A 25,999-nucleotide genomic window follows, 5' to 3' on the forward strand; every position below is an offset into this window, starting at 1 on the left:
GGGATGCGCTTCCAGTAACGCCCCGCTTCCCTCTTGGGGCGCAACCACACAATTTCTGGCGCGAGGGCGCTAATTTTTCCGGGGCGCTTAAAGTAGCAGCAAATGGGGCGCTACTCAATTTTTAGCCATCTGCCTTTTCTTAGTCCACTATAAAATTACACCTAATTTGGCACCGACTGACGTCTCACTCAGAAATAGAACTGGGGATGGGGAGTAGGGCTGCTTTTCTGAGACTCCAGTTAAAGTGCAATGCCAGGGCAGGAGAGAGGAGCTTTACGCTGCAGATGGCTCACTTGAAGGTGCTTATAGGGAATGTATTCAACTTCCCAACTGTAACCTCCGAGCTTTGATGAGCAGTTCCTAATCCACTTGCCAAAAAACAGCAGGCTTAGTGTTGGTGGAATCCTGGCACATTTTCCACTAGGCCTGAGTTCCATTGACGAGGATGCCCTTCGACCCCGGTCATGACCATTTGCTTTTTTTAGGCCGGGTCAGCCCAGGCTCAGCGGGTAGCACCCTCACCTCTGAGTCAGAAGGTCGTGGGTTCAATTTCCACTCCAGAGTCTTGAGCGCATAATCTAGGCTGACACTCAGTGCAGTGCTGAGGGAGTGCTGCACTGTCGGAGGTGCCGTCTTTCGGATGAGGCGTTAAACTCTCAGGTGGACAAAAAAGATCCCACGACCGCTATTTCGAAGAAGAGCTGGGGAGTTCTCCCCAGTGTCCCGGTCAATATTTATCCCTCAACCAACATCACTAAAACAGATGATCTGGTCATTATCACATTGCTGTTTGTGGGACCTTGCTGTGCGCAAATTGGTTGCCGCATTTCCCACATTACAACAGTGACTGCACTTCAAAAAAGTACTTCATTGGCTGGAAAGCGCTTTGGGACGTCCTGAAGTTGTGAAAGGCGCTATATAAATGCAAGACTTCCTTTACCCTGGCCTCTGCCTGGAGATATCCGTAGGGTTGGGGGGGGGGGTGTGGGGGGATGGGGGCAGGATTGGAGATCGGATGCAGGAGGCTTCTGAAGCTTGGCACAGTGTCACGTGATCTGTTGCCCACTCGCTGGCCGAAGAGGTGCAATCATTTCCTTCCGACAGCGTCACAGCCCTTGCGATACAGTCGACAGGCTTCCTGGCCCATTCCTTTTTAATTCCCCACACCCTGCACCCCCTCCACCCAACGGCGACTGTGAATCCGAGGGACAATGGTCCAGTATTGCCGAGGTGCAAACAATGGGAAATATACCAGACGAGATATTCTTGTCATCTGCACATAATCATAATGCGCCTGTCCATATTTGGGCTGAAGTATCATATATAATCATACAGCACAGAAGGAGGCCATTCGGCCCATAGTGCCAGCGCCGGCTCTTTGAAAGAGCGTTCCAATTAGTTCCACTCCCGCCGCCCCTGCTCGTTTCCCCATAGCCCCGAAAGCTTTTCCTTTTCAACAATGTATCCAGTTCCCCTTCTGAAAGTTACTAGTGAATCTGGATGAGATCACTTCTGGTGGCCCAACAAGAGATGGTGAAGTGTCTCCTCAAGAGGTTGCTGTCACATTCTCGACTCTTCACGCCCCACTGTCCTCCTACCTGAGACCCGCACTGCTTCTTTCTCTCAGTGACCCACCACGACTGCTAAATGGTTAGTAACACGTTCATATAGGTCCCTTGACAGCCAATGACATTCCGAAAGAAATAGTCGCATAAATCCAGTATTAATTATTGGCAATCCCCTTGCTAGTACATGGTATTTTTTTAATATAACTCTTCAACATGCTGTAAATAATTGTGGTAAATAACAGCCTGACAGAAACAAGGAGGCTTCCTTCATTATTACAACCACTGCAGCTTGGTGACTGGTGGTATAATTCCATGCTAATAAGTTTGTAATTATGCCATTATTCAAGGACCGTGAAGTACAGTGTTGTCCTGTGTTGTTCCCATTGCCAATCCATTCCCAGCGCTACAACAAATGACACTACAGTCAAAGACCGAGAGCCAATTAGCACAGTGACCTTGGCGAGCTCTCAACTGAACGCATTAGCGCTTAATTGGAATGAGGCTGATGAGGCAGTCCTACCGGGGGTGATGCCATGCCGGGACCAACTACAGCCTGTTGTGGCGGAGGCCGAGGGAGGGAAAGAGGTAGGCGGAGGGGGCGATGGGTGGGGAAAGGGGAGAAGGAGGGGGTGAGGAAGGCTGAAGAAAAGAGTAGTGGGAGAAGGGAAAGAGAAGGGAGAGGGAGAGGAGAGGGAAATGAGGAGGGTGAGAGGTAGGAAGGGGAGGGGAGAGATGGGAAGAAAGAGGGAGGGAAAAAAGGTAGAGGGAGGTGTGATGGGCACACTGCTGGTTCCTCGTCTTATATTCTGCTTGAGTTTGTTTTCCATGTTTGTATAATTTACCCTGTAATTCCACCAAGCTAGGACCTTGCCACTTCGCACTATCCTATTGTTTAAGCTTTTCTCCTCTCTTCCCATTAAAAGTCCTACCCAGGTCTTGTGGGTTCCTTCTGTTTCAGACCACTTTAATCCCACTGCCGCATCAAGTACCCATTGACTTCAGTTCGTCTTTCCTGACTGTTCCAGATCATAACAACTCACCACGTAAGAAAATTCTCCTCTCTCCCCTGGTTCTTTTGCCAATGACCTTAAATCCGTGTCCTCTGGTTACTGACCCTCCTGTCAATGGAAACAATTTCACCCTACCTACTCTGTCAAAACCCCTCATAACTTTTAACGCCTCTATTAACTCTCCCCTTAATCTTCTCTGCTCTAAAGAGAACATAAAAGGGAATCCAAAAGTCTTCTATAGGCATATAAATAGTAAACTGGTAGTAAGAGGTGGGGTGGGGACGATTAGGGACCAAAAAAGGAGACCTATGCATAGAGGCAGAGGGCATGGCTGAGGTACTAAATGAGTACTTTGCATCTGTCTTCACCAAGGAAGAAGATGCTGCCAAAGTCATAGTGAAAGAGGAGGTAGTTGAAATATTGGATGGGATAAAAATTGATAAAGAGGAGGTACTAGAAAGGCTGGCTGTACTTAAAGTAAATAAGTCACCAGAATCGGATGGGATGCATCCTAGGATGGTGAGGGAAGTAAAGGTGGAAATTGCGGAGGTACTGGCCATAATCTTCCAATCCTCCTTGGATACGGGGGTGGTGCCAGAGGACTGGAAAATTGTAATTGTTACACCCTTGTTCAAAAAAGGGTGTAAGGATAAACCCAGCAACGACAGGCCAATCAGTTTAACCTCAGTGGTGGGAGAGCTTTTAGAAACGATAATCCAGGACAAAATTAACAGTCACTTGGACAAGTGTGGATTAATTAAGGGAAGCCAGCACGGATTTGTTAAAGACAAATCGTGTTTAACCAACTTGATCAAGTTTTGTGATGAGGTAACAGAGAGGGTTGATGAGGGTAATGCCGTTGACGTAGTGTACATGGACTTCCAAAAGGCGTTTGATAAAGTGCCACATAACAGGCTTGCCAGCAAAGTTGAAGCCCATGGAATAAAAGGGACAGTGGCAGTATGAATACAAAATTGACTAAGTGATAAGAAACATGGGGAGGCGGTGGCGTAGTGGTTATGTCACTAGACTAGTAAGCCAGAGGCTCAGTCAAATGCTCTGAGGATATGGGTTCAAATCCCACCACGGCAGCTGGTGGGATTTAAATTCAATTCAATTTAATTCTGGAATTAAATGTTAGTCTTAGTAATGGCAACCATGATACCATTGTCAATTGTTGCAAAAACCCATCTGGTTCACTAATGTCCTTTAGGGAAGGAAATCTGCTGTCCTTACCTGGTCTGGCCTACATGTGACTCCAGACCCACAGCAATGTGGTTGACTCTAAATGGCCTAGCAAGCCACTCAGTTGTAAACAACTGCTACGAAAAACAGTAAGAATAAAACCGGACGGACCACTCGGCACCGGAAACGACAACGGCAAACCCAGCCCTGTCGACCCTGCAAAGTCCTCCTTACCAACATCTGGGGGCTTGTGCCAAAATTGGGAGAGCTGTCCCACAGACTAGTCAAGCAACAGCCTGACATAGTCATAATTACCGAATTATACCTTGACAACCAATGTCCCAGACACCACCATCACCATCAGGCAGGACAGACCCACCAGAGGTGGTGGCACCGTGGTATACAGTCGGGAGGGAGTAGCCCTGGGAGTTCTCAACATTGACTCAGGACCCCATGAGGTCTCATGGCATCAAGTCAAACATGGGGAAGGAAACCTGCTAATTACCACCTACCGCCCTCCCTCAGCTGATGAATCAGTACTCCTTCATGTTGAACACCAATTGGAAGAAGCACTGAGAGTAGCAAGGACACAAAATGTCCTCTGGGTGGGGGACTTCAATGTCTATCACCAAGAGTGGCTCGGTAGCACCACAACTGACCGAGCTAGCCGAGTCCTAAAGGACATAGCTGCCAGACTGGGTCTGCGACAGGCGGTGAGGGAACCAACAAGAGGGAAAAACCTACTTGATCTCGTCCTCACCAATCTACCTGTTGCAGATGCATCTGTCCATGACAGCATTGGTGGAAGTGACCACCGCACAGTCCTTGTGGAGACGAAGTCCCGTCTTCATGTTGAGGATACCCTCCACCGTGTTGTGTGGCACTACCACCGTGCTAAATGGGACAGATTTCGAACAGATCTGGCAACTCAAAACTGGGCATCCATGAGGCACTGTGGGCCATCAGCAGCAGCAGAATTGTATTCAACCACAATCTGTAACCTCATGGCCCGGCATATCCCTCACTCTACCATTACCATCCAGCCAGGAGATCAACCCTGGTTTAACGAAGAGTGCAGGAGAGCATGCCGGGAACAGCACCAGGCATACCGAAAAATGAGATGTCAACCTGGTGAGGCTACAACACAGGACTACTTGCATGCCAAACAACAGAAGCAACATGCGATAGACAGAGCTAAGCGATCTCACAACCATCGGACCAAATCAAAGCTCTGCAGTCCTGCCATATCCAGTGGTGGTGGACAATTAAACAGTTAACAGGAGGAGGAGGCTCCAAAAATATCCCCATCCTCAATGATGGTGGAGCCCAGCACGTGAGTGCAAAAGACAAGGCTGAAGCATTTGCAACTATCTTCATCCAGAAGTGCCGAGTGGATGATTCATCTCGGCCTCCTCCTGAGGTCCCCAGCATCACAGATGCCAGTCTTCAGCCCATTCAATTCACTCCACGTGATGTCAAGAAACGGCTGAAGACACTGGATACTGCAAAGGCTATGGGCCCTGACAACATTCCAGCAATAGTACTGAAGACTTGTGCTCCAGAACTAGCTGCGCCTCTAGCCAAGCTGCTCCAGTACAGCTACAACACTGGCATCTACTCGGCAATGTGGAAAATTGCCCAAGTATGTCCTGTCTACAAAAAGCAGGACAAATCCGACCCAGCCAATTACCGACCCATCAGTCTACTCTCAATCATCAGCAAAGTGATGGAAGGTGTCGTCGACAGTGCTATCAAGCGGCACTTACTCAGCAATAACCTGCTAACTGACGCCCAGTTTGGGTTCCGCCAGGGCCACTCAGCTCCTGACCTCATTACAGCCTTGGTCCAAACATGGACAAAAGAGCTGAACTCAAGAGGTGAGGTGAGAGTGACTGCCCTTGACATCAAGGCAGCATTTGATCGAGTGTGGCATCAAGGAGCCCTAGCAAAACTGAAGTCAATGGGAATCAAGGGGAAAACTCTCCATTGGTTGGAATCATACCTAGCACAAAGGAAGTTGGCTGTGGTTGTTGGAGGTCATTCATCTCAATCACATGACATCACTGCAGGAGTTCCTCAGGGCAGTGTCCTAGGCCCAACCATCTTCAGCTGTTTCATCAATGACCTTCCCTCCATCATAAGGTCAGAAGTGGGGATGTTCGCTGATGATTGCACACTGTTCAGCACCATTCGAGATTCATCAGATACTGACGCAGTCCGTGTCCATATGCAGCAAGACCTGGACAACATTCAGACTTGGGCTGACAAGTGGCAAGTAACATTCGCACCACACAAGTGCCAGGCAATGACCATCTCCAACAAGCGAGACTCTAACCATCTCCCCTTGACATTCAATGGCATTACCATCGCTGAATCCCCCACTATCAACATCCTGGGGGTTACCATTGATCAGAAACTGAACTGGACCAGCCATATAAATACTGTGGCTACAAGAGCAGGCCAGAGGCTGGGTATTCTGCGGCGAGTGTCTCACCTCCTGACTCCCCAAAGCCTTTCCACCATCTACAAGGCACAAGTCAGGAGTGTGATGGAATACTCTCCACTTGCCTGGATGAGTGCAGCTCCAACAACACTCAAGAAGCTCGACACCATTCAGGATAAAGCAGCCCGCTTGATTGGCACTCCATCCACCACCTTCAACATTCACTCCCTCCACCACCGGCGCACTGTGGCTGCAGTGTGTCCCATCTACAAGATGCACTGCAGCAACTCGCCAAAGCTCCTTCAACAGCACCTTCCAAACCCGCGACCTCTACCACTTAGAAGGACAAGGGCAGCAGACGCATGGGAACATCACCACCTACAAGTTCCCCTCCAAGCCACACACCATCCTGACTTGGACCTGTATCGCCATTCCTTCACTGTCGCTGGGCCAAAATCCTGGAACTCCCTTCCCAACAGCATTGTGGGTGTACTTACACCATATGGACTGCAGCGGTTCAAGAAGGCGGCTCACCACCATCTTCTCAAGGGCAATTAGGGATGGGCACTAAATGCAGGCCTAGCCAGCGACGCCCACATCCCATCAATGAATAAAAAAAAAACAGAGAGTAATGGTGAACGGTTGTTTTACGGACTGGAGGAAGGTATACAGTGGTGTTCCCCAGGGGTCGGTTCTAGGACCACTGCTTTTCTTGATATATATTAATGATTTGGACTTAGTTGTACTAAGAAAGGGAAAATAGAATATGAGAGTAAGCTATCAGGGAACATAAAAACTGACTGTAAAAGCTTTTATAGATATGTGAAGAGAAAAAGATTGGTGAAGTCAAGCGTTGGTCCCTTGCAGTCAGAATCAGGGGAATTTATAATGGGAAACAAAGAAATGGCAGACCAACTAAATTCATACTTTGGTTCTGTCCTCACAAAGGAGGACACAAATAACCTCCCAGAGATGCCGGGGAACATAGGGTCTGATGAAAGGGTGGAACTGAAAGAAATCAGTATTTGTAGGGAAATGGTGTTAGGAAAATTGATGGGACTGAAGGCCGATAAATCCCCAGGGCCTGATAATATACATCCCAGGGTACCTAAGGAAGTGGCCCTAGAAATAGTAGATGCATTGCTGGTCATCTTCCAGAACTCGATAGACTCTGGAACAGTACCCATGGATTGGAGGGTAGCTAATGTTACGCCACTATTCAAAAAAGGTGGTAGAGAAAAAGCGGGGAATTATAGACCGGTAAGCCTGACATCAGTAGTGGGGAAAATGCTAGAGTCTATTATAAAAGATGTAATAGCAGAGCACTTGGAAAGCAGTGACAGGATCGGACAAAGTCAACATGGATTTACAAAAGGTAAATCATGCTTGACTAATCTACTGGAATCTTTTGAGGATGTAACTGGTAAAATAGATAAGGGAGAACCAGTGGATGTGGTGTATTTGGACTTTCAGAAGGCTTTCGATAAGGTCCCACATAAGAGATTAGTGTGCAAAATTAAGGCACATGGGATTGGGGGCAAGGTATTGACTTGGATAGAGAACTGGTTGGCGGACAGAAAGCAAAGAGTTGGAATAAACGGGTCATTTTCCGAGTGGCAGGCAGTGACTAGTGGGGTACCGCAAGGATCGGTCCTAGGACCCCAGCTGTTCACAATATATATTAATGATCTGGACGAGGGAATTGGATGTAATATCTCCAAATTTGCAGACGACACAAAGCTGGGTGGGAGGGTAAGCTGTGAGGAGGATGTCGTGAAACTCCAGTGCGATTTGGACAGGTTGGGTGATTGGGCAGAAACCTGGCAAATGCACTATAATGTGGATAAATGTGAGGTTATCCACTTTGGTGGCAAAAACAGGAAGGCAGGTTATTATTTGAATGGCAATAGATTGGGAGAAGGGGAAGTGCAAAGAGACCTGGGTGTTCTTGTGCACCAGTCGCTGAAGGTAAGCATGCAGGTGCAGCAGGCAGTTAAGAAGACAAATGGTATGTTGGCCTTCGTAGCAAGAGGGTTCGAGTACAGGAACAAGGATGTCTTGCTACAGTTGTACAGGGCCTTGGTGAGACCACACCTTGAGTATTGTGTGCAGTTTTGGTCGCCTTACCTGAGGAAGGACGTTCTTGCCATGGAGGGAGTGCAGCGAAGATTCACCAGGCTGATACCTGGGATGGCAGGAATGACATATGAGGAGAGATTGTGTCGATTGGGCTTATACTCACTGGAGTTTAGAAGATTGAGAGGGGATCTCATCGAAACCTATAAAATTCTGTCAGGCCTGGACAGTCTAGATGCAGGAAGGATGTTTCTGATGGCCGGGGAGTCCAGAACCAGGGGTCATAGTCTAAGGATAAGGGGTAAGCCATTTAGGACAGAAATGAGGAGGAATTTCTTCACCCAGAGAGTGGTGAACCTGTGGAATTCTCTGCCACAGAGGGTGGTGGAGGCCAGTTCATTCAATATATTCAAGAGTTGGATATATTTCTTAAGGCTAAAGGGATCAAGGGATATGGGGAGAAGGCAGGGACAGGGTATTGAATTTGGATGATCAGCCATGATCTCATTGAATGGCGGAGCAGGCTCGAAGGGCCGAATGGCCTACTCCTGCTCCTATCTTCTATGTTTCTACAGGGCACTATTTCAAAATTTGCAGATGACACAAAACTTGGAGGTATAGTGAACAGTGAGGAGGATAGGGATAGACTTCAAGAGGACAAACAGGCTGGTGGAATGGGCGGACACGCGGCAGATGAAGTTTAATGCAGAAAAGTGCAAAGTGATACATTTTGGTAGGAAGAACGAGGAGAGGTAATATAAACTAAAGGGTACAATTCTAAAGCGGGTGCAGGAACAGAGAGACCTGGGGGTATATGTGCATAAATCATTAAAGGTGGCAGGGTAGGTTGCGAAAGCAGTTAAAAAAGCATACAGAATCCTGGGCTTCATAAATAGAGGCACAGAGTACAAAAGCAGGAAGTTATGATGAACCTTTATAAAACACTGGTTCGGCCACAACTGGAGTATTGTGTCCAATTCTGGGCACCACACTTCAGGAAGGATGTGAAGGCTTTAGAGAGGGTGCAGAAAAGATTTACAAGAATGGTTCCAGGGACGAGGGACTTCAGTAATGTGGATAGACTGGAGAAGCTGGGGTTGTTCTCCTTAGAGCAGAGAAGATTGAGAGGAGATTTGATAGAGGTGTTCAAAATCATGAGGGGTCTAGACAGAGTAGATAGAGAGAAACTGTTCCCATTGGCAGCAGGGTCGAGAACCAGAGGACACAGATTCAAGGTGATTGGCAAGAGAACCAAAGGCAGCATGAGGGAAAACTTTTTTACGCAGCGAGTGGTTAGGATCTGGAATGCACTGCCTGAAAGGGTGGTGGAGGCAGACTCAATCATGGCTTTCAAAAGGGAATTGGATAAGTACCTGAAGGAAAAATTTTTGCAGGGCTACGGGGAAAGGGCGGGGAGTGGAACTAGCTGAAGTGCTCTTGATGGGCCGAATGGCCTCCGACTGTGCTGTAACGATTCTAGGATTCAATCCCAGCTTCTCTAGTCTTTCCACATAACTAAAGTTCCTCATCGTAGATTGGAGGAGATTGTCCTCCCTTGGAACTCACCAGTACTTCAGGGTCAAATTGGAATATAGAGGACACCTGACGCCATCAGACCAACCCAGGTAGCACTGCACGCATGGCAAGGCACCGGAGACAAGCTACAACGCTGTATATGTCAGAGTTGCTTATTAGTCCCTGTACCTTAGCCATGGCCTCTGGAGAGAAGGTGTTTCAAGAAGTGCCCAATTGCTTCTCTGTTGGGCAGGGAAAAAGTAACAAAGTTGAAAGGTTGAGTCCCCTCCAATTAATGGGCTCATGGGCCGCACTGACAGAGGTGTGAGGCATCAGGTCAACTGCAAACCCTCTTCGTCAGGAGCTAGTGCATGGGTACGGTGGTGTAGTGGTTATGTTACTGTTCCAGTAATCCAGAGACCTGGATTCAGAATCCAACAGAGGGAAAGTTCAAATCCCACCATGGCAGTTTCAGAATTTGAATACAGTTTAAAAATACTGGAAATAAAAAGTCGGTATCAGTAAAAGTGACCATGAAGACATTGGATTGTTGTACAAATCCAACTGGTTCACTAATGACCTTCAGGGAAGGAAACCTGTCGTCCTTACCCAGTCTTACCTACATGCGACTCCAGTCCCACACCAACATGGTTGACTTTGAAGCAAGCCAGCTCAGTTGTATCAAACCACTAGAAATAATACCTCGCAGACGGCAGTGGCTCAAGAAGAAGGCCCACCACCAACTTTTCAGGACAACTGGGAATGGGCAATAAATGCTGGCCTTGTCAGTGACACCCACATCCCGAGAATGAATAAAGTAAAAGGGATATGGGAACAGGGCGGGAAAGTGGAGTTGAGGTAGATCATCAGCCATGGCAGAGTAGGCTCGAGGGGCCGTATGGGCTACTCCTATTTCTTATGTTCTTATGACCCGGGGGAGACCTAGAGTGAGAGAATAAACAGAAAGCTAGCGGAGGAAGATAAATGTTTCTAAATTAGAGGATATAACTGGTTTGCTCAATAGGTGTTTAATGTCGAACCATTATCTTTATCATCAGGATCAATATCTGTGCCAAGGGAATATCAGTGATCTTGGCTACATAACAAAATGCTGATCAGAAATGAAGTTGCTACTTTAACAGTTCACAGATAAGCAGGATATTTAATTACAAAGCCCCTCCGAGGAACATCAACTCAGCACCTCTGCTTCTATTAACTACTTTCACATTCCCAGAGCTTGCTGACTCTTTTGTTTCTCCTAATTAAAGTCAGAGAACAAACAGCATCACAACCCAGGTAAGATGGTGGAGCAGGCCTCAGTCGGAACATACACCGCCAATTCATGAAGGAACGAGGGGTGGGAGCTGTGTCTCCGCTGCAGAGAAAAAGTTTTGAAAGAAATGGGATCGTGTTGGGACATCTTTTCTTTTTTAAATTCATTTTAGGAGCAATCTTTATTTTCTATAATTTTGTATTCATCGCAATAAGAGGTGGAAGTATTGGAGAAGAGAATCTTCTCTTGTTTCCCTCAGTATCAGCATCAAATGTTTTTAGATCATTAAATCTCTCCTCCCCAATAATGGAATGCAGCTCTCCCTCCATCGCTGAGAGTGCTTGCATAGAAGGAGGCCATTCGGCCCATCGTGCCTGTGCCAGATCTCCGAAAGAGCTCTCCAATTAGTCCCACTCCCTTGCTCTTTCCCCATAGCCCTGCACATTTTTCCTTTTTAAGTATTTATCCAATTCCCTTTTGAAAGTTATTATTCAATTTGCTTCCACCACCCTTTCAGGCAGCGCATTCCAGATCATAAGAACTCACTTGGTAAAAAATAATTCTCATCTCCCCCCCCCACCGGCTTTTTTGCTAATTATTCTAAATCGGTGTCCCTCTGGTTAACGACCCTCCCACCAGTGGAAACAGTTTCTCCTTATGACGTGACATTTCGATTTTCCACACCAGTTATTCATAAGTCAAGAGGATTAAACCTGGACAAAACACGCAATGCCCTCACGATTGGCAAAGAGAGATTTTCAGCCCATCTGAGATTTTTTTATTATTCATTCTCAGGATGTGGGCAATCACTGGCAAGGCTGGCATTTGTTGGCCATCCTCCAGTTTTCACAATTGACTGTCTTGCTCGGCCACCTCAGAGGGCGATTAAGAGTCAACCACATTGGTGTGGGAATGGAGTCACACATAGGCCCAGGCTGGGTAAGGATGGCAGGTTTCCTTCCCTAAATTACTTTGGTGAACCAGTTGACAACCCGACAGCTTCATGGTCGCTTTTACAGAAACCAGCTTTTTATGTCAAGATTTTATGAATTGAATTCAAATTCTCAAATTGCCATGGTGGGATTTGAACTCTCACTCCCAGGATTATTAGTCCAGACCTCTGGATTGCAAGCCCAGTAACATAACCATTCTGCTACTGTCCCTGTAAACCCGGGTCAGATGTGAACCCAGGTCCTAGAATCTGAAGGGCCAGTGTTTAACCCAACACTCCACTGAGTCTCCAGAGGGCAGTTATTGGCATTTACCAAGATAAGACCAATACTGAAGATGGTACATTAATGACACGGGTTGCCGTGTTCAGACTCTTTACTAATGCACTAAAGGGCAAGCTTTACTCTTCTGGGTTGTGCACACTCCCATTTCACCTGCGCAACACCCACCTCAATAAAGAAAAGCGGCTCGCAAATTACCAACACCTTGAAGGGTTACATCGAGTCTACAGCACAGGAACAGGCCATTCAACCCCAACTGGTCCATGCCGGTGTTTATGCTCCACATGAGCCTCCTCCCACCCTTCTTCATCTCACCCCATCAACATATCCTTCTATTCCTTTCTCCCTCATGTACTTATCTAGCTTCCCCTTAAATATATCTGTGCTATTCAGCTCAACCACTCCCTGTGGTTCCACAGTCTCATTACTCTCTGGGTAAAGAAGTTTCTCCTGAATTCCCTATTGGATTTATTAGTGGCTATCATATATTTAGTTTTTGAATCCCTTACAAGTGGAAGCATCTTCTCTATGTACACCCTATCAAACAGAGGGGCTCGATAGGGTAGACCTTTAAAGGTTGAAGGTTACTGGTTACAAATTGGATTCCAATCTCCTGATTTCAAATCTTGATTTCCTCATCCAATTGCTGTTCCTGAGCTGTGATTAACAGTGCCAACTGGACAAAGGGCCAGCCTGATGAGGCAGGAGTCTGGCCACTACCTTGTGCTCTACACTGTCCAATATTCTAACTGTGCCTCTCTTCCCCCCCCCACCCACACACACACTATAAAACTCACCTTGTTCGTATCCTAACTTGCACCGTCCCGTTCACACATGGTGATGAAATATATTCCATTCATCACTGCCTGCTTTCTGTGTCTTGTAACTGCCTGCTTTCTGTGTCTTTTCCCTTCCCCCAGTCCTCATGTATTATGTATTGGAATGTGCTGGAATTGGTTGTGTGCAGGGCTCCGCCCATACCTGGCTCCTTTGTAATCTAAGTCAGTCGGGCATCAGCCTCCTGAAGGAAGGCATCTCTCTAGTTTACGTGTGTTATGTTCTAAGTTAATAAAAGCCTTACTTTTGTTCTGCTAACTTCGAGTCTCGGAATAATTGAGGCACATCACACATCACCCCAGAGCTCGCTGACCTACATTGGCTCCCAGTCTGGCAACGCTGCGATTTTAAAATTCTCATCCTCTTGTTTTCAAATCCCTCCATGGTTTCGCCCCTCCCTATCTCTGCAACCTCCTTCAACCTCACAACCATCCAAGATCTCTGCGCTCCTCCACTTCTGGCCTCTTGCGGATCCCTGATTTTAATCGCTCCACCATTGATGGCCGTGCTTTCAGCTGTCTAGGCCCTAAGCTCTCGAATTCCCTCCCTAAACCGCTCCGCTTCTCTACTTCTCTCTCCTCTTTTAAGACGCTCCTCAAAACCTACCTCTTTGACCAAGCTTTTGGTCACCTGCCCTAATTTCTCCTTATGTGGTTCGGTGTCAAATTTTGTCTGATAACTGCTCCTGCGAAGCACCTTGGGACATTTTACTACGTTAAAGGCGCTATATAAATGCAAGTTGTTGTTTTTCAGCTGGATTACAGTGCTGACAGTGAGAGATTTTGTTCCCATCGGCCGTTATGTAATTTTCAATTTTCTCGGCACATTACTTAATGACACATTTGGAGCACCTCCCAGATGTGATAACCAGGCTTTTTCGCTAAATCTGCTGAAGGATAAACCCGAGATTATGGTTCTGTAGAATGATTATATAGAGTAGTCACTGCATCTGCTAACAAAGTAACAGTGAGTAAATTGACAGTAGACCTTCTGGTAGGCACTTTAAAACAAACAAATTAAACAATGTATTGTAATCATTCCTTCAAATCCTTTCTGGAGCGACATTTCATGAATTTATATTCTTGGCTGCTGCAAGCATCTTTCTGGTTCTTCTTCCCTCCCTTTGCATTTGTTTTTTATTGAATTTCCTGATTCTCCATACACCTAAATGATAGTGGGCAACACTTTCGCCTCTGAGTCAGAAGGTTGTGGGTTCAAGTCCCACTCCAGAGACTTGAGCACATAATCCAGGCTGACACTCCAGTGCAGTGCTGAGGGAGTGCTGCCCTGTCGGAGGTGCCGTCTTTCGGATGAGACGTTAAACCGAGGCCCCGTCTGCCCTCTCAAGTGGACATAAAAGATCCCATGGCCACTGTTTGAAGAAGAGCAGGGGAGTTCTCCCCCGGTATCCTGGCCAATATTTATCCCTCAATCAACATCACTCACACAGATTATCTGGTCATTTATCACATTGCTGTTTGTGGGAATGGCCGGTTTCTGTACTGTACATTCTACGTACAGGATGCCCTGCAGTAACTCGCCAAGCTTACTATGACAGCATGTCTGAAACCCACAACCTCTACCACGAAGAACGGGAGCAGTATGGAAATACCATCACCTACAAGGTCCCCCCAAAGTCAAAGGCCACCCTGACTTGGACACTTAATCACTGTTCCTTCATCGCCGCTGGGTCAATATGTTGGAACTCCCTACCTAACAGCACTGTGGGAGCGGTTAGACTCCAGCGGTTCGAGGAAAAGGTCCACTATCACCTCATGGCACCCAGGGGTGGCCGATAAATGCGACCTTGCCAGCAACGCCCACATCCCAAGAATGAATAAGTAGAAGATAGTAAGGTTTGTGCGACTTGCTGTGACTCCATACACCCCAATGTAATGAAACAACTACAAACTGAAGCTTCATCACCTCTCACTTAATATTTTTTATAAATGGATTTTGCCCACTTTGAACCAAAAGGTCCTTTTTCATTGCAGAACATCTCTGGCTTCATGAATTATAAAATCCCACCTGATGGCAAATCACTTGTGCCTGTGTAATTTCTGTCTATGAATAATTAATCCTGTAATTACAGAGTCCGGGCCAGCTGACTAGCAGGATCCTATGAAATGTATACACTCATAGTAAGCATGTCAGACCATTGTTTCGACATCATTTGTCCCCCCTCCCCCGTCCCAAAAAAGTGTCCTTGGGACTTTCTCCTAACCTCTCGCCCAAATGCTGGGTTATGGTCCCAGTAGCCCGGTCAGTAACCATTCTTTGTGATTAACTGGTCATCTAACTCAATGCGGTTTGTGGGACCTTGCTGTGTGCAAATTGGCTGCCATGGTTGTCAAATTAACAACAGTGACTACACCTCAAAAGTAATTAGTCAGCTGTGAATTCGCTTCGGGATGTCCCGAGGATGCGATAGGCGCTGTATAAATACAAGTCCTTTTCTTTAACTGGGGCCCGTGTGACGATGTCCTCACTTACTTTTGGCTTTCTCGTTTTTCCTGGACGGTCGCCACCTGACACAGGTCTTGTGTTCGTCCAGGTAGTAGAAGCGGACCAGACCCTTGGAGCTTCCTCTCAGCTTCACCATCTGGGTCCCGGACTGCATCGAGCTCATACATCGTTCCACTGCACAGAGAAAAGGGGGAAAGAGAGACAGCATCAGTGCACAGGGCATCAGCCCAATCCTCCTGGGCTGTAAACAGCCCCTTGACCAAATGCCACATAGAATGATACAGCCCATCATGCCCGTGCCAGCTCTTTGAAAGAGCTATCCAATTAGTCCAACTCCCTCCCTGTTCTTTCCTGCAAATGTTTCCTTTTCAAGTATTTATCCAATTCCCTTTTGCAAGTCACTATTGAATCTGCTCCCACCGCCCTTTCAGGCAGCGCATTCCAGATCACAACAACTCGCTGCGCAAAAAAAAATTCTCATCTCCCCCGCTGGTTCTTTTGCCAATTACCTTAAATCTGTGCCTTCCGGTTACCGACCCTCCGGCCAGTGGAAAAGATCATTGGAATTGAGTTCCACCATTTAACGCCGATGAAATTAAACCTTGCTTAGCACCGCGACACTTGGATTTCCCAAGCTTTTGCGCTGATGAAGGTCATGCAAAAATAAAATGAAAGGGACAGATTTGAATGGTTGGCTTTGTACTGCGGGCTCAGTCTAACCAATTTCGCCTGGCAGGGGACAGGTGGGATCGGATCGACTGTCAAAGTCGTTGGAAAGTTAAATTGGGCGGCCAATCCCGTCTCATCAGTGTTATAAATCTCATCATTCATCAAGAAACTACTCATGAAATAACGCTGGACGGCCAGCTGGTGGCGCCGTCCAAGGAGTATAAATACTCGGGCGTCGGCCCCAGCTTTCCAGGGACATTTTGTAAGACAAGGAACTAGTGAAGTACAACTAGACCTCCATGTTCTGAAACAAGTTGATTAAAGCCTTGCTTTATACTCAAACCAAGTGTGTAGTGAGTTTTATTACGTCAGTCAGTCAGTTTCCCACCGGGCGAGATCAGTTGAAATTAACGCAGGTTAACACAGCCATAAAAAGTGCAAACCAAACACTGGGGTTCATTTCTAGAGGGATAGAATTCAAAAGCAGAGAAGTTATGCTAAACTTGTATAGAACCTTGATTAGACCACACTTGGAGCACTGTGCACAGTTCTGGCCTCCATAGTAGTAAAAGGATAGCGAGGCACTGGTACTGATACCAGAACTGAGAAAATATAGTTATTAGGAAAGGCTGAACAGGCTGGGACTCTTTGCTCTAGAAAAGAGAAGACTGAGGGGTGGCCTGATAGAAGTCTTTAAACTTATGAAGGGATTTGATAGGTTAGATGCAGAGAAAATGTTTCAACTTGAGGGAATCTAAAACTAGGGGCCATAAATATAAGATGGTCACTAATGAATCCGGCATGGACCTAATGGGCCGAATGGCCTGTTTCTGTGCTGTAGAATTCTATGTAAAATGACACCTGTGTGACGGAGCAGAGATGGGCGTGGGGTTGAAGTTCATTCTATTCAGTTCCCAATGGCAGCTGCTTGGAGCAAGGTGGGATTGGGGTGGGGCCTGGGTGGTCTCTGGGGTCTCCTGACGACCAATTCCAACGGGTGGGGGGAATTGACTGCAGCAAGTGGGGGAAGGGGGGGGTGCGTTGGGAGGGCACCCATGGGCCCATGCTCTTGTTGGCTGAGCGGGCAAAGAAAGGGGCATAAAACAAATAGGGGTAAAAGCACTCAAAGACCCCATGGTGGGGTGGACTGGCATTTTAGCCGAAGTGATAACTGAGATGTTTCCCCAAGAATTGAAAAGTTCCCTGGCTGACCAATGGATTGAAAACAGCCTGCGGCCTAGAGGCCACTTAGTTTGTTGTCGGTTTACTGGCCGATCAATTATATCATTAATTATTGAGGATCATTTTATTGAAATCTTTATTGCACAGTTTCCCATCGAGTTAAGCTCGGGTCGGGGTGATTTGCTGTCTGAATTGATCTACTTGTTAAAGTTCCCCAGGCTGATGGAGGGAGCCCTGTATATCTGCAGTGGTTCCCCTCTGCGTTCACAGAACCACAGAAACCCCACAGTGCAGATAGAGGCCATTTCGGCCCATCGAGCCTGCACCGACACATATCCCACCCGATCCCCGTAACCCCTACACCAACACATATCCCACCCTATCCCCGTAACCCCACGTATTTAATCCCCCTAACACTAAGGGTCAATTTATCATAGCCAATCAACCTAACCCACACATCTTTGGACTGTGGGAGGAAACCGGAGCACCCGGAGAAAACCCACGCAAACACGGGGAGAATGTGCAAACTCCACACAGACAGTCACCCGAGGCCGGATTCGAACCCGGGTCTCTGGCGCTGTGAGGTAACAGTGCTAACCACTGTTCTGTGGTTGGTTCCGTGCTGGCTGGATTGGGTCAAACAGTGAGGCCTGGCAATTTTCCTTTCAACCTTGTGGCAAGTCGAAAGGCCCATTCGATCCCTGTGGGGTCAATTCCTGTCCGTTTCCTCAGTTGTGAGGACTTCAACTGGGACCGGAAGAGTACCTGTGCCTGCTCAGCAGGTGCAGGCCCCGCTGGGCCTGGCAGAGAAGCAGCTGCCGGGACTCCTGGAGTAAACGGTGAGCGTCCCACCGACCCGCTGGGCCCAAATCCTGGCACTCCCCTACCCAACAGCATTGTGGGAGCACCTTCACTACACCGACTGCAGCGGTTTAAGAAGGCGGCCCACCACGACCTACTAGAGTTGCCAACCCTCCTTAAAAACTACCTCTTTGACCAAGCTTTTGGTCACCTGTCCTAATGTGGCTCGGTGTCAATTTCTGGCTGATTTACGCTCCTGTGAAGCACCTTGGGACGTTTTACTATGTTAAAGGTGCTATATAAATTCAAGTTGTTGTTTGACACTTGCTGAAGTAAAGAATAAATGTTCATATTACATCATTGTACCCATAGTATCATGAACCACGTTGAAAAATTACTCATTTGAAAAGTATTTGGTCTCAAGCATGACTTTGTAAGAGTTGAGGGGGCGGGTGCATATATCGGGGCTCACTCCAAGCTGTGGATATATCGGGGATCATTCCAAGCTGTGGATATATCGGGGATCACTCCAAGCTGTGGATATATCGGGGATCACTCCAAGCTGTGGATATATCGGGGATCACTCCAAGCTGTGGATATATCGGGGATCACTCCAAGCTGTGGATATATCGCGGATCACTCCAAGCTGTGGATATATCGGGGATCACTCCAAGCTGTGGATATATCGGGGATCACTCCAAGCTGTGGATATATCGGGGATCACTCCAAGCTGTGGATATATCGGGGATCACTCCAAGCTGTGGATATATCGGGGATCACTCCAAGCTGTGGATATATCGGGGATCACTCCAAGCTGTGGATATATCGGGGATCACTCCAAGCTGTGGATATATCGGGGATCACTCCAAGCTGTGGATATATCGGGGATCACTCCAAGCTGTGGATATATCGGGGATCACTCCAAGCTGTGGATATATCGGGGATCACTCCAAGCTGTGGATATATCGGGGATCACTCCAAGCTGTGGATATATCGGGGATCACTCCAAGCTGTGGATATATCGGGGATCACTCCAAGCTGTGGATATATCGGGGATCACTCCAAGCTGTGGATATATTGGGGATCACTCCAAGCTGTGGATATATCGGGGATCACTCCAAGTTGGATTGGAGCCCGGGGGCACCAAAATGGTCTGGCATGGCCACCTGCAGCAATGGGATTGGCTGGCAGCCCAGCAGGTGCTGGGAATTAATGGCTATCTGACGATTTGCCAAGCGGCTTAATGAGAGTCAGTCCTGCAGGTCCAGAAATGGTCATTAAGAATCTGCAGACAGGTACTGATTGGAACATTACAACGTAACCCACATATAAGTGCCTTTCAACAATGGCAGAGCTGTCAATGGCTGGGAGATGCAGGGAGAGAGATTTATGATCGTATAGGGGACGGGGTGTAATGTATGCGTGAGTCTGTCTCTGTATATGCGTGAATGTGTCTTTGTATGAGAAAGAGTAATGTTCGTAATATCTGTGTGTGAATTTCTGTCTGTGTAATGTGTGTCTCTATGCTGTCTGTGTATGTATATTGTAATATTTGTGTGTGAGAGTAACGTCTGTGTGAGTGAGAGTAACGTCTGTGTGAGTGAGAGTAATGTCTGTTTGAGTGTGAGTAATGTCTGTGTGAGTGTGAGTAACATTTGTGTGTGTAATATCTGTGTGTGTAATGCCTGCATGTGCATGTGTAACATCTGTATGTGTCATTGGCCCTGAAATTAGGATCGGGAGCTTGCCGCGCGTGCAAGCCCACGATCTGCACTCACCCTGCGCGCCGACATCTGAAGCCTGGGCCTGCTTGCATTTCCTGTCACAGGCCCGGTTCAGCTGTCGGCGCGATGTGCTTACCTGATCCAGCGGCGTAGTTAGTGCGATGTGCCGGCTGGGATCAGGTGAGCACTGTGCAGCCAATCAGGGGAGGGGAAACTTATTCATTCGTTTGACAGTAAGAGCTGTCAAACTCATGAAAAGTATGGGCTGCCAAAACACTACTTTAACTTTAAATAAAATTTTAAAAAACATCCCATTGATTATAATAACTATAAATAAGTTTTAAAAAATGTTTTAATTAATCAATTTTTTGAAAAAAATAATTTTTTTAAAAATAGGGTCTAAAACTAAACTTACCATCTTGTAAATTCGTTAAAAATAACAAACCTGTGGAAAAAAAAAATTCTACATTGTACTAAAAGCCCACTTACCTGAAAAACTAAATACTTACGTCTTCTTTTTCCACGCATAAAGACCGGAGGCCTTTACACGCGCGCAACTTTGAAAAAAAAAAGGAATTTTACTGCGCACGCGCTGCCTGTGCAGTCGCGCACGTTCTGCCTCTGAACCCCTTCGTTCAGGGGACAGGAAATGCCGGTTTTCCCCGCATGCGCTGTGCATGCTGAAAACTGGCATTTCCTCCGGCCAGACGCATGAGTACCCCAACCGTACTCACGCGTTGGGACAGGAATTACTGGCCCATGTTTGTAACATCTGAAGTGTGTGTGTAAAACGCCTGTACGTGTGAGTGTGTGTAACATCTGTATGCATCAGTAACATCTGTATGTGTGAGTGTGTGGATGATGTCTGTGTGTGCAATGATGGGTGTTTTATAGAGAGATGTAATTCGTAAAATAAGACGAGGTGATTTTATCTGCAGTATTTTGCTTTTGATTTTATCTGTGTTGGGTTTCAGGAGAGGGATCTACATTTGTGGTCACAGCATTTTAAGCAGGAAAGTATTGTATTATGGGAGAAGGACACTGACACTAATCGGGCTCAGCTACCCAACACATGTTCACTTTGCTTAGAGCCACAGACACTGTCAGAGACATGTGTTGGAGCTGACAGCACAGCTTCACAGTAAATACGGCTACAGTGTTATACCGGGGCAATTTTACATCATGTTTCACGAGGGTAGATGGTTTTATCCAGTTTCTCTTGCTCTGTTTTTAAGTAACTCCTGTAGATTGCTGATTTAATAGGGAGACAGGATGTAGCAATCCCAGCGTATTCTTAATGCAGCACAACCAATATATTGGACATCACAGAGGGAGAGATATTGGTGAAACAGATTTTTTTTCAAAAGGTGTGCGTTACCAAGGAGACAGTCAGGAAGAGACTGCAGAAAATGGAGGAAAGGGGCTCAGAAGAATTTTCCACGATGCATTGGTGGCAGAGAGAGAGGGCCTTTCACCTGCGATAACCGTTCGTACATTTTATTAAAACAGCCCAGACCTCTTCCCCACCTCACTTACTGCAATGAACAGAGGGAGAGGTTGGATTTCAGGCAGCCTACGGCAGATCCTACTGTGCAACACTCACACACACACGCACACACACGCGCACACACACGCACACACACGCACACACGCACAAACGAACACACGGAAGCACACACATGCACGCACACAGCTTCTGCAGTTTATCCCCACGTTCATCGATGCTTAATGTTGCTTAGCTCTGCCAACAGCAAGTAAATAATTGAAGACTGAATTCTGTTGGTACAAATTGCTCAAATTAAATTCTAGCAACTCAGTGTTCAGGTATGTTAATAATTAACATTATGAGCTCATTAACGTCGGATTCTATGCCTGGAAATTAGCTGCGTTCAGTGCTTTATTTGAGGGGGGGCTGGGATTGTGTTCAGTCATCGAACTCCATAATTAACTCTTTCTAAAAACAAGAGCGCCGAGATCTCGGGGGGTTGTGGGGCTGGAGGAGGTTACAGAGATAGGGAGGGGGCGAGGGCCTAGAGGGATTTGAACACAAGGATGAGAATTTTAAAATCAAGGTGTTGCTGGACCGGGAGCCAGTGTAGGTCAGCGAGCACTGGGGTGATGGGTGAACGGGACTTGGTGCGAGTTAGGACACGGGCAGTGAGCACAGGGGTGATGGGTGAACGGGACTTGGTGCAAGTTAGGATACGGGGCAGCGAGCACAGGGGTGATGGGTGAACGGGACATGGTGCGAGTTAGGACACGGGCAGCAAGCACAGGGGTGATGGGTGAACGGGACTTGGTGCGAGTTAGGACACGGGGCAGTGAGCACAGGGGGTGATGGGTGAACGGGACTTGGTGCGAGTTAGGACACGGGCAGTCGAGTTTTGGATGAGCTCAAGTTTACAGAGGGTGGAGGTTGGGAGGCCGGCCAGGAGAGCGTTGGAATAGTCGAGTCTGGCAGCAGCAAAAGCAGGGATGAGGGTCTCGGTAGCAGATGGGCTGAGGCAGGGGCAGAGATGGGCGGTGTTACGTAGACACTAAAGCAATGGTGGAAGAGTTGGTAAGATTATTGGAAGCAGTTAAAAAGACAGGTCCTGAAGAGCTTTTCGAAGCCGGGAAGAGAAGGAACAAGGAGGGGTGTCAGCAGGGAGCTCAGGGAGATGGGGCAGAAGCAGCGGAAGACGGAGAGAGGCAGAGATGCACAGGGGGTCAGAGGCGGGTGATCAAAGGGCACGGGGAATGACTTTGAATTTGGTGAATTGGAGGACGGGTCAATGGAGGGCGGGGCAGGCGGATAGTCAGTGAGGACAAGGGCAATTATGCACCAGCACAGTGATCGCTCACCATGAGGAACACAATAGTGAAAATAAAACTCCCCTTGGAGGGAAATTCCACAGTGCATCTCCGGAGCAGCTGACCACCGGCTCATGCATGTTTTGGAGAGCATGATCCCAGCATAGACCTGCTGGGCCAAATGGCCTGATTCTGTGCTGTAAATTCTATCTAATTCAATGTAAGGCATGAAGCAAAGGTTGATCACTTAGAATTGGAGTGGTGGTGGGTGGTGTGGAATTAACCCAACCACTCTCAGCAATACCCTATAATAAAGAGGTTAGAAAGGTGCTGGAGGTCAGTCATTTGGAGTTGGCCATGTCTCAGTGGTCGCACTCTCAGAAGGTTGTGGGTTCAAATCCCACTCGAGCATATAATCCAGGCTGACACTCCAGTACAGTAGTGAGGGAGTGCTGCACTGTCAGAGGTGCTATTTTTCAGATGAGACGTTAAATCGAGGCCCCGTCTGCTCTCTCGGGTGGACGTAAAAGATCCCACGAAGAAGAGCATGGGAGTGCTCCCCAGTGTCCTGGGCCAATATTTATCTCCCAACCAACATCACTGAAAACAGATTATCTGTTCATTTAAGAACATAAGAATTAGGAGCAGGAGTAGGCCATACGGCCCATCGAGCCTGCTCCACCATTCAATAAGATCATGGCTGATCTGCTACATCAACTCCACTTTCCTGCACTATCCCCATATCCCTTGATTCCCTTAGTGCCCAAAAATCTATCGATCTCTGTCTTGAATATACTCAACGACTGCGCCTCCACAGCCCTCTGGGGTGGAGAACTCCAAAGATTCACAACACTCAGTGAATACATTTTTCAGCTCAGTCTTAAATAGTCGACCCCTTATCCCAAGACTATGACCCCTAGTTCTAGACCCTCCAGCCAGGGGAAACAGCCTCTCAGCATCTACCCTGTCAATTCCTCTAAGAATTTTATACATTTCAATGAGTTTATCTCATTGCTGTTTGTGGGAGCTTGCTGTGCGCAAATTGGCTGCCGCGTTTCCCACATTTACAACAGTGACTACACTTCAAAAGTACTTAGTTATCTGTAAGGCGCTTTGGAATGTCCTAAGATTGTATAAATGCAAGTCTTTCTCTGTTCTTTCGATATCTTCTCCTCCTCCTCCCAGCCTGCAGCAGTTCGTTGGGTTCCTTTCATGTAGAGAAACACCGGAAGACTGTGTGGGGTTTGGACTAAGGAGAGAGAGATAGTGAGGGAAAATGAAAGAGTGAGAGGCACGGGGAGAAGGTCATCGACACAGAGAGAAATTAGACAAATGGAGAAGGAAAAATAGTAATGAAGAGGAATAGTTTGAGAGAGGCAGATAGAGAGAACTAGAAATAAAAAGAGGCCACGGAGAGAATTATAAATGAGGACAAGGATTTTGAATTTGGTGTGTTAAGGAACAGGGTGAGAGAGAGACAAAGTGAGACAGAGAGATATATACAAAGCCAGAGAGGGAGAGAGAGCAATGGAGACAGAGAGAGCGAGAGAGACAGTGATATATATATAGATATGTACACACACACACAGCGAGCGAGAGGGAGAGAGCAAGAATACAACAGCAAAGGGTAAAATTTGTCAAGTTATCTATTTTGCTTTGGACTAAAATACCAACAGCCTCGGAGGCTGGTCAGACTGATTACAACAGCCATTATCAGCAGGATTAAGTTATTGCCTGTGCAATTAAATGATTCACTCGAGGGCCATTGAGTGCCTTGCCGGCTTATCTACTAAATCTGTTTGTTGCTTCACATGAAAGAGATTTGGCATTACACTGAGCTCGGGTAAATCAAGAACCATATCAGCAGCGTTCAGTTTAACTCCTCACAGAGGCTCTCTCTCAAAAGTGGGAATTGACCAGGGAGAGATATCAACGGGTTAATGGAATTACCTCCCTCTCCCGCTGGATGCAGGGATCCTGGGCAGCTTTCACTTCTTTACTTGTTCCCAAACTTGCGCTTTAAAATCCGACCTCGGCTAACTCTGATTTACATCATCATTTCTCCAGAAACTTGAATCTAAGCCGACGCTCCTGGTGCCAGTACTGAGGGAGTGCTGCACTGTCGGAGGATAAGGTATTAAACCGAGGCCATGTCGGCCCTCTCAGGTGGACATAAAAGATCCCATGACAAAATTTCAAGGAAGAGCAGGGGAGTCATCCCCGGTGTCCTGGCCAATATTTATCCCTCAACCAACATCACTAAAACAGATTATCTGATCACTATCACATTGCGGGAGCTTGCTGTGCGCAAATTGGCTGCCGCATTTCCTACATTACAACAGTGACTACACTTCAGGCTACACTTCAGGCTGTAAAGCGCTTTTGGGGTGCCCTCAGGTTGTGAAAGGCGCTATATAAATGCAAGATTTTCTCTCTCGCTTTCTCCTTTAAAAACGAACACGTGAGCGAGCGAGCAAGTCTCCGTCCGACCTACCGAAGTTTCCCAATCGCCATGTGGCCGGCGTCACGATGCTGCCCCCAATCCAGAAGAATTCCTCAGCGAGACGGCGAACGGAGGATTGATGCCGAGCTGCCAGACGAGGGGACTTGGCGAAGCTCATTTTCCCCACCCTCCGCCGTTTTCCCCCTTTGTCCCTCACTCGGGATTTAATTGAGAAGATCGAATGCACAATCGGCAAATGTTCACTTCCCAGCGTTCTCAGTCTTACTCGGGATTCACCATAATCACCGGCCCGGATTCCCTGCGATCCTGAAACGCCTGGTGTGGAACGTCCCCTTTAGGAGCGCCGGCCCATCGCATCCTCCGTCCCTCTGTTACTGTGTTCTTGATCTGAGCTCATCGCCAACCATTTAATCCCGGAAAAGAAAAGTCTCTTTGGAAATCTTCCCAACCTCTCTCTCCCCCACCCACCAACCCCCCAATTCCCCCCAACAAAAAAAAAAGGACAATCCTTTCGCTAGAGCTTCCCGGCTGAACGTCAGAGAGGGATCTCGCTGGGTCTGTCGCACCGTTTAAAATGCCTCGTCGCAGGATAAAAGCAGAGCGGGACTTGTTGCGGACGTGTGGGTCTGGGATCTCTCGGATCACAGGAGCTTTCCTCTGTGACTTGTGCTGATGACACAGCCGCTAGCCAGAGGGACACATGTCCAAAAGAGCCCAAATCAGCTTCCGCCTGTAATCCAAATCTGCCCACTCGCAGAGAG

General features: G+C 47.3%; 1 protein-coding gene across 1 annotated transcript in view; it reads right to left on the bottom strand.

The window, feature by feature from the left end:
• LOC147100718 (1-phosphatidylinositol 4,5-bisphosphate phosphodiesterase eta-2-like) overlaps positions 1-25,681 on the bottom strand; it is a 156,240-nt gene extending 130,559 nt beyond the window's left edge. The window contains exons 1-2 of the mRNA XM_085967247.1: positions 25,269-25,681; positions 15,633-15,779 (exon numbers count right to left, since the gene is read on the bottom strand). Coding sequence (XP_085823373.1) covers positions 15,633-15,779; positions 25,269-25,395 — 274 coding nt within the window. The 5' untranslated portion in view covers positions 25,396-25,681. The remainder of the gene's footprint in view (positions 1-15,632; positions 15,780-25,268) is intronic.
• Between the last annotated feature and the right edge of the window lie 318 nt (positions 25,682-25,999).

Source organism: Somniosus microcephalus, chromosome 25 (assembly GCF_052327205.1).
Source record: "Somniosus microcephalus isolate GS21.2 chromosome 25, FLI_Smic_1.0, whole genome shotgun sequence".
In the NCBI taxonomy this organism is placed as follows: Eukaryota; Metazoa; Chordata; class Chondrichthyes; order Squaliformes; family Somniosidae; genus Somniosus; species Somniosus microcephalus.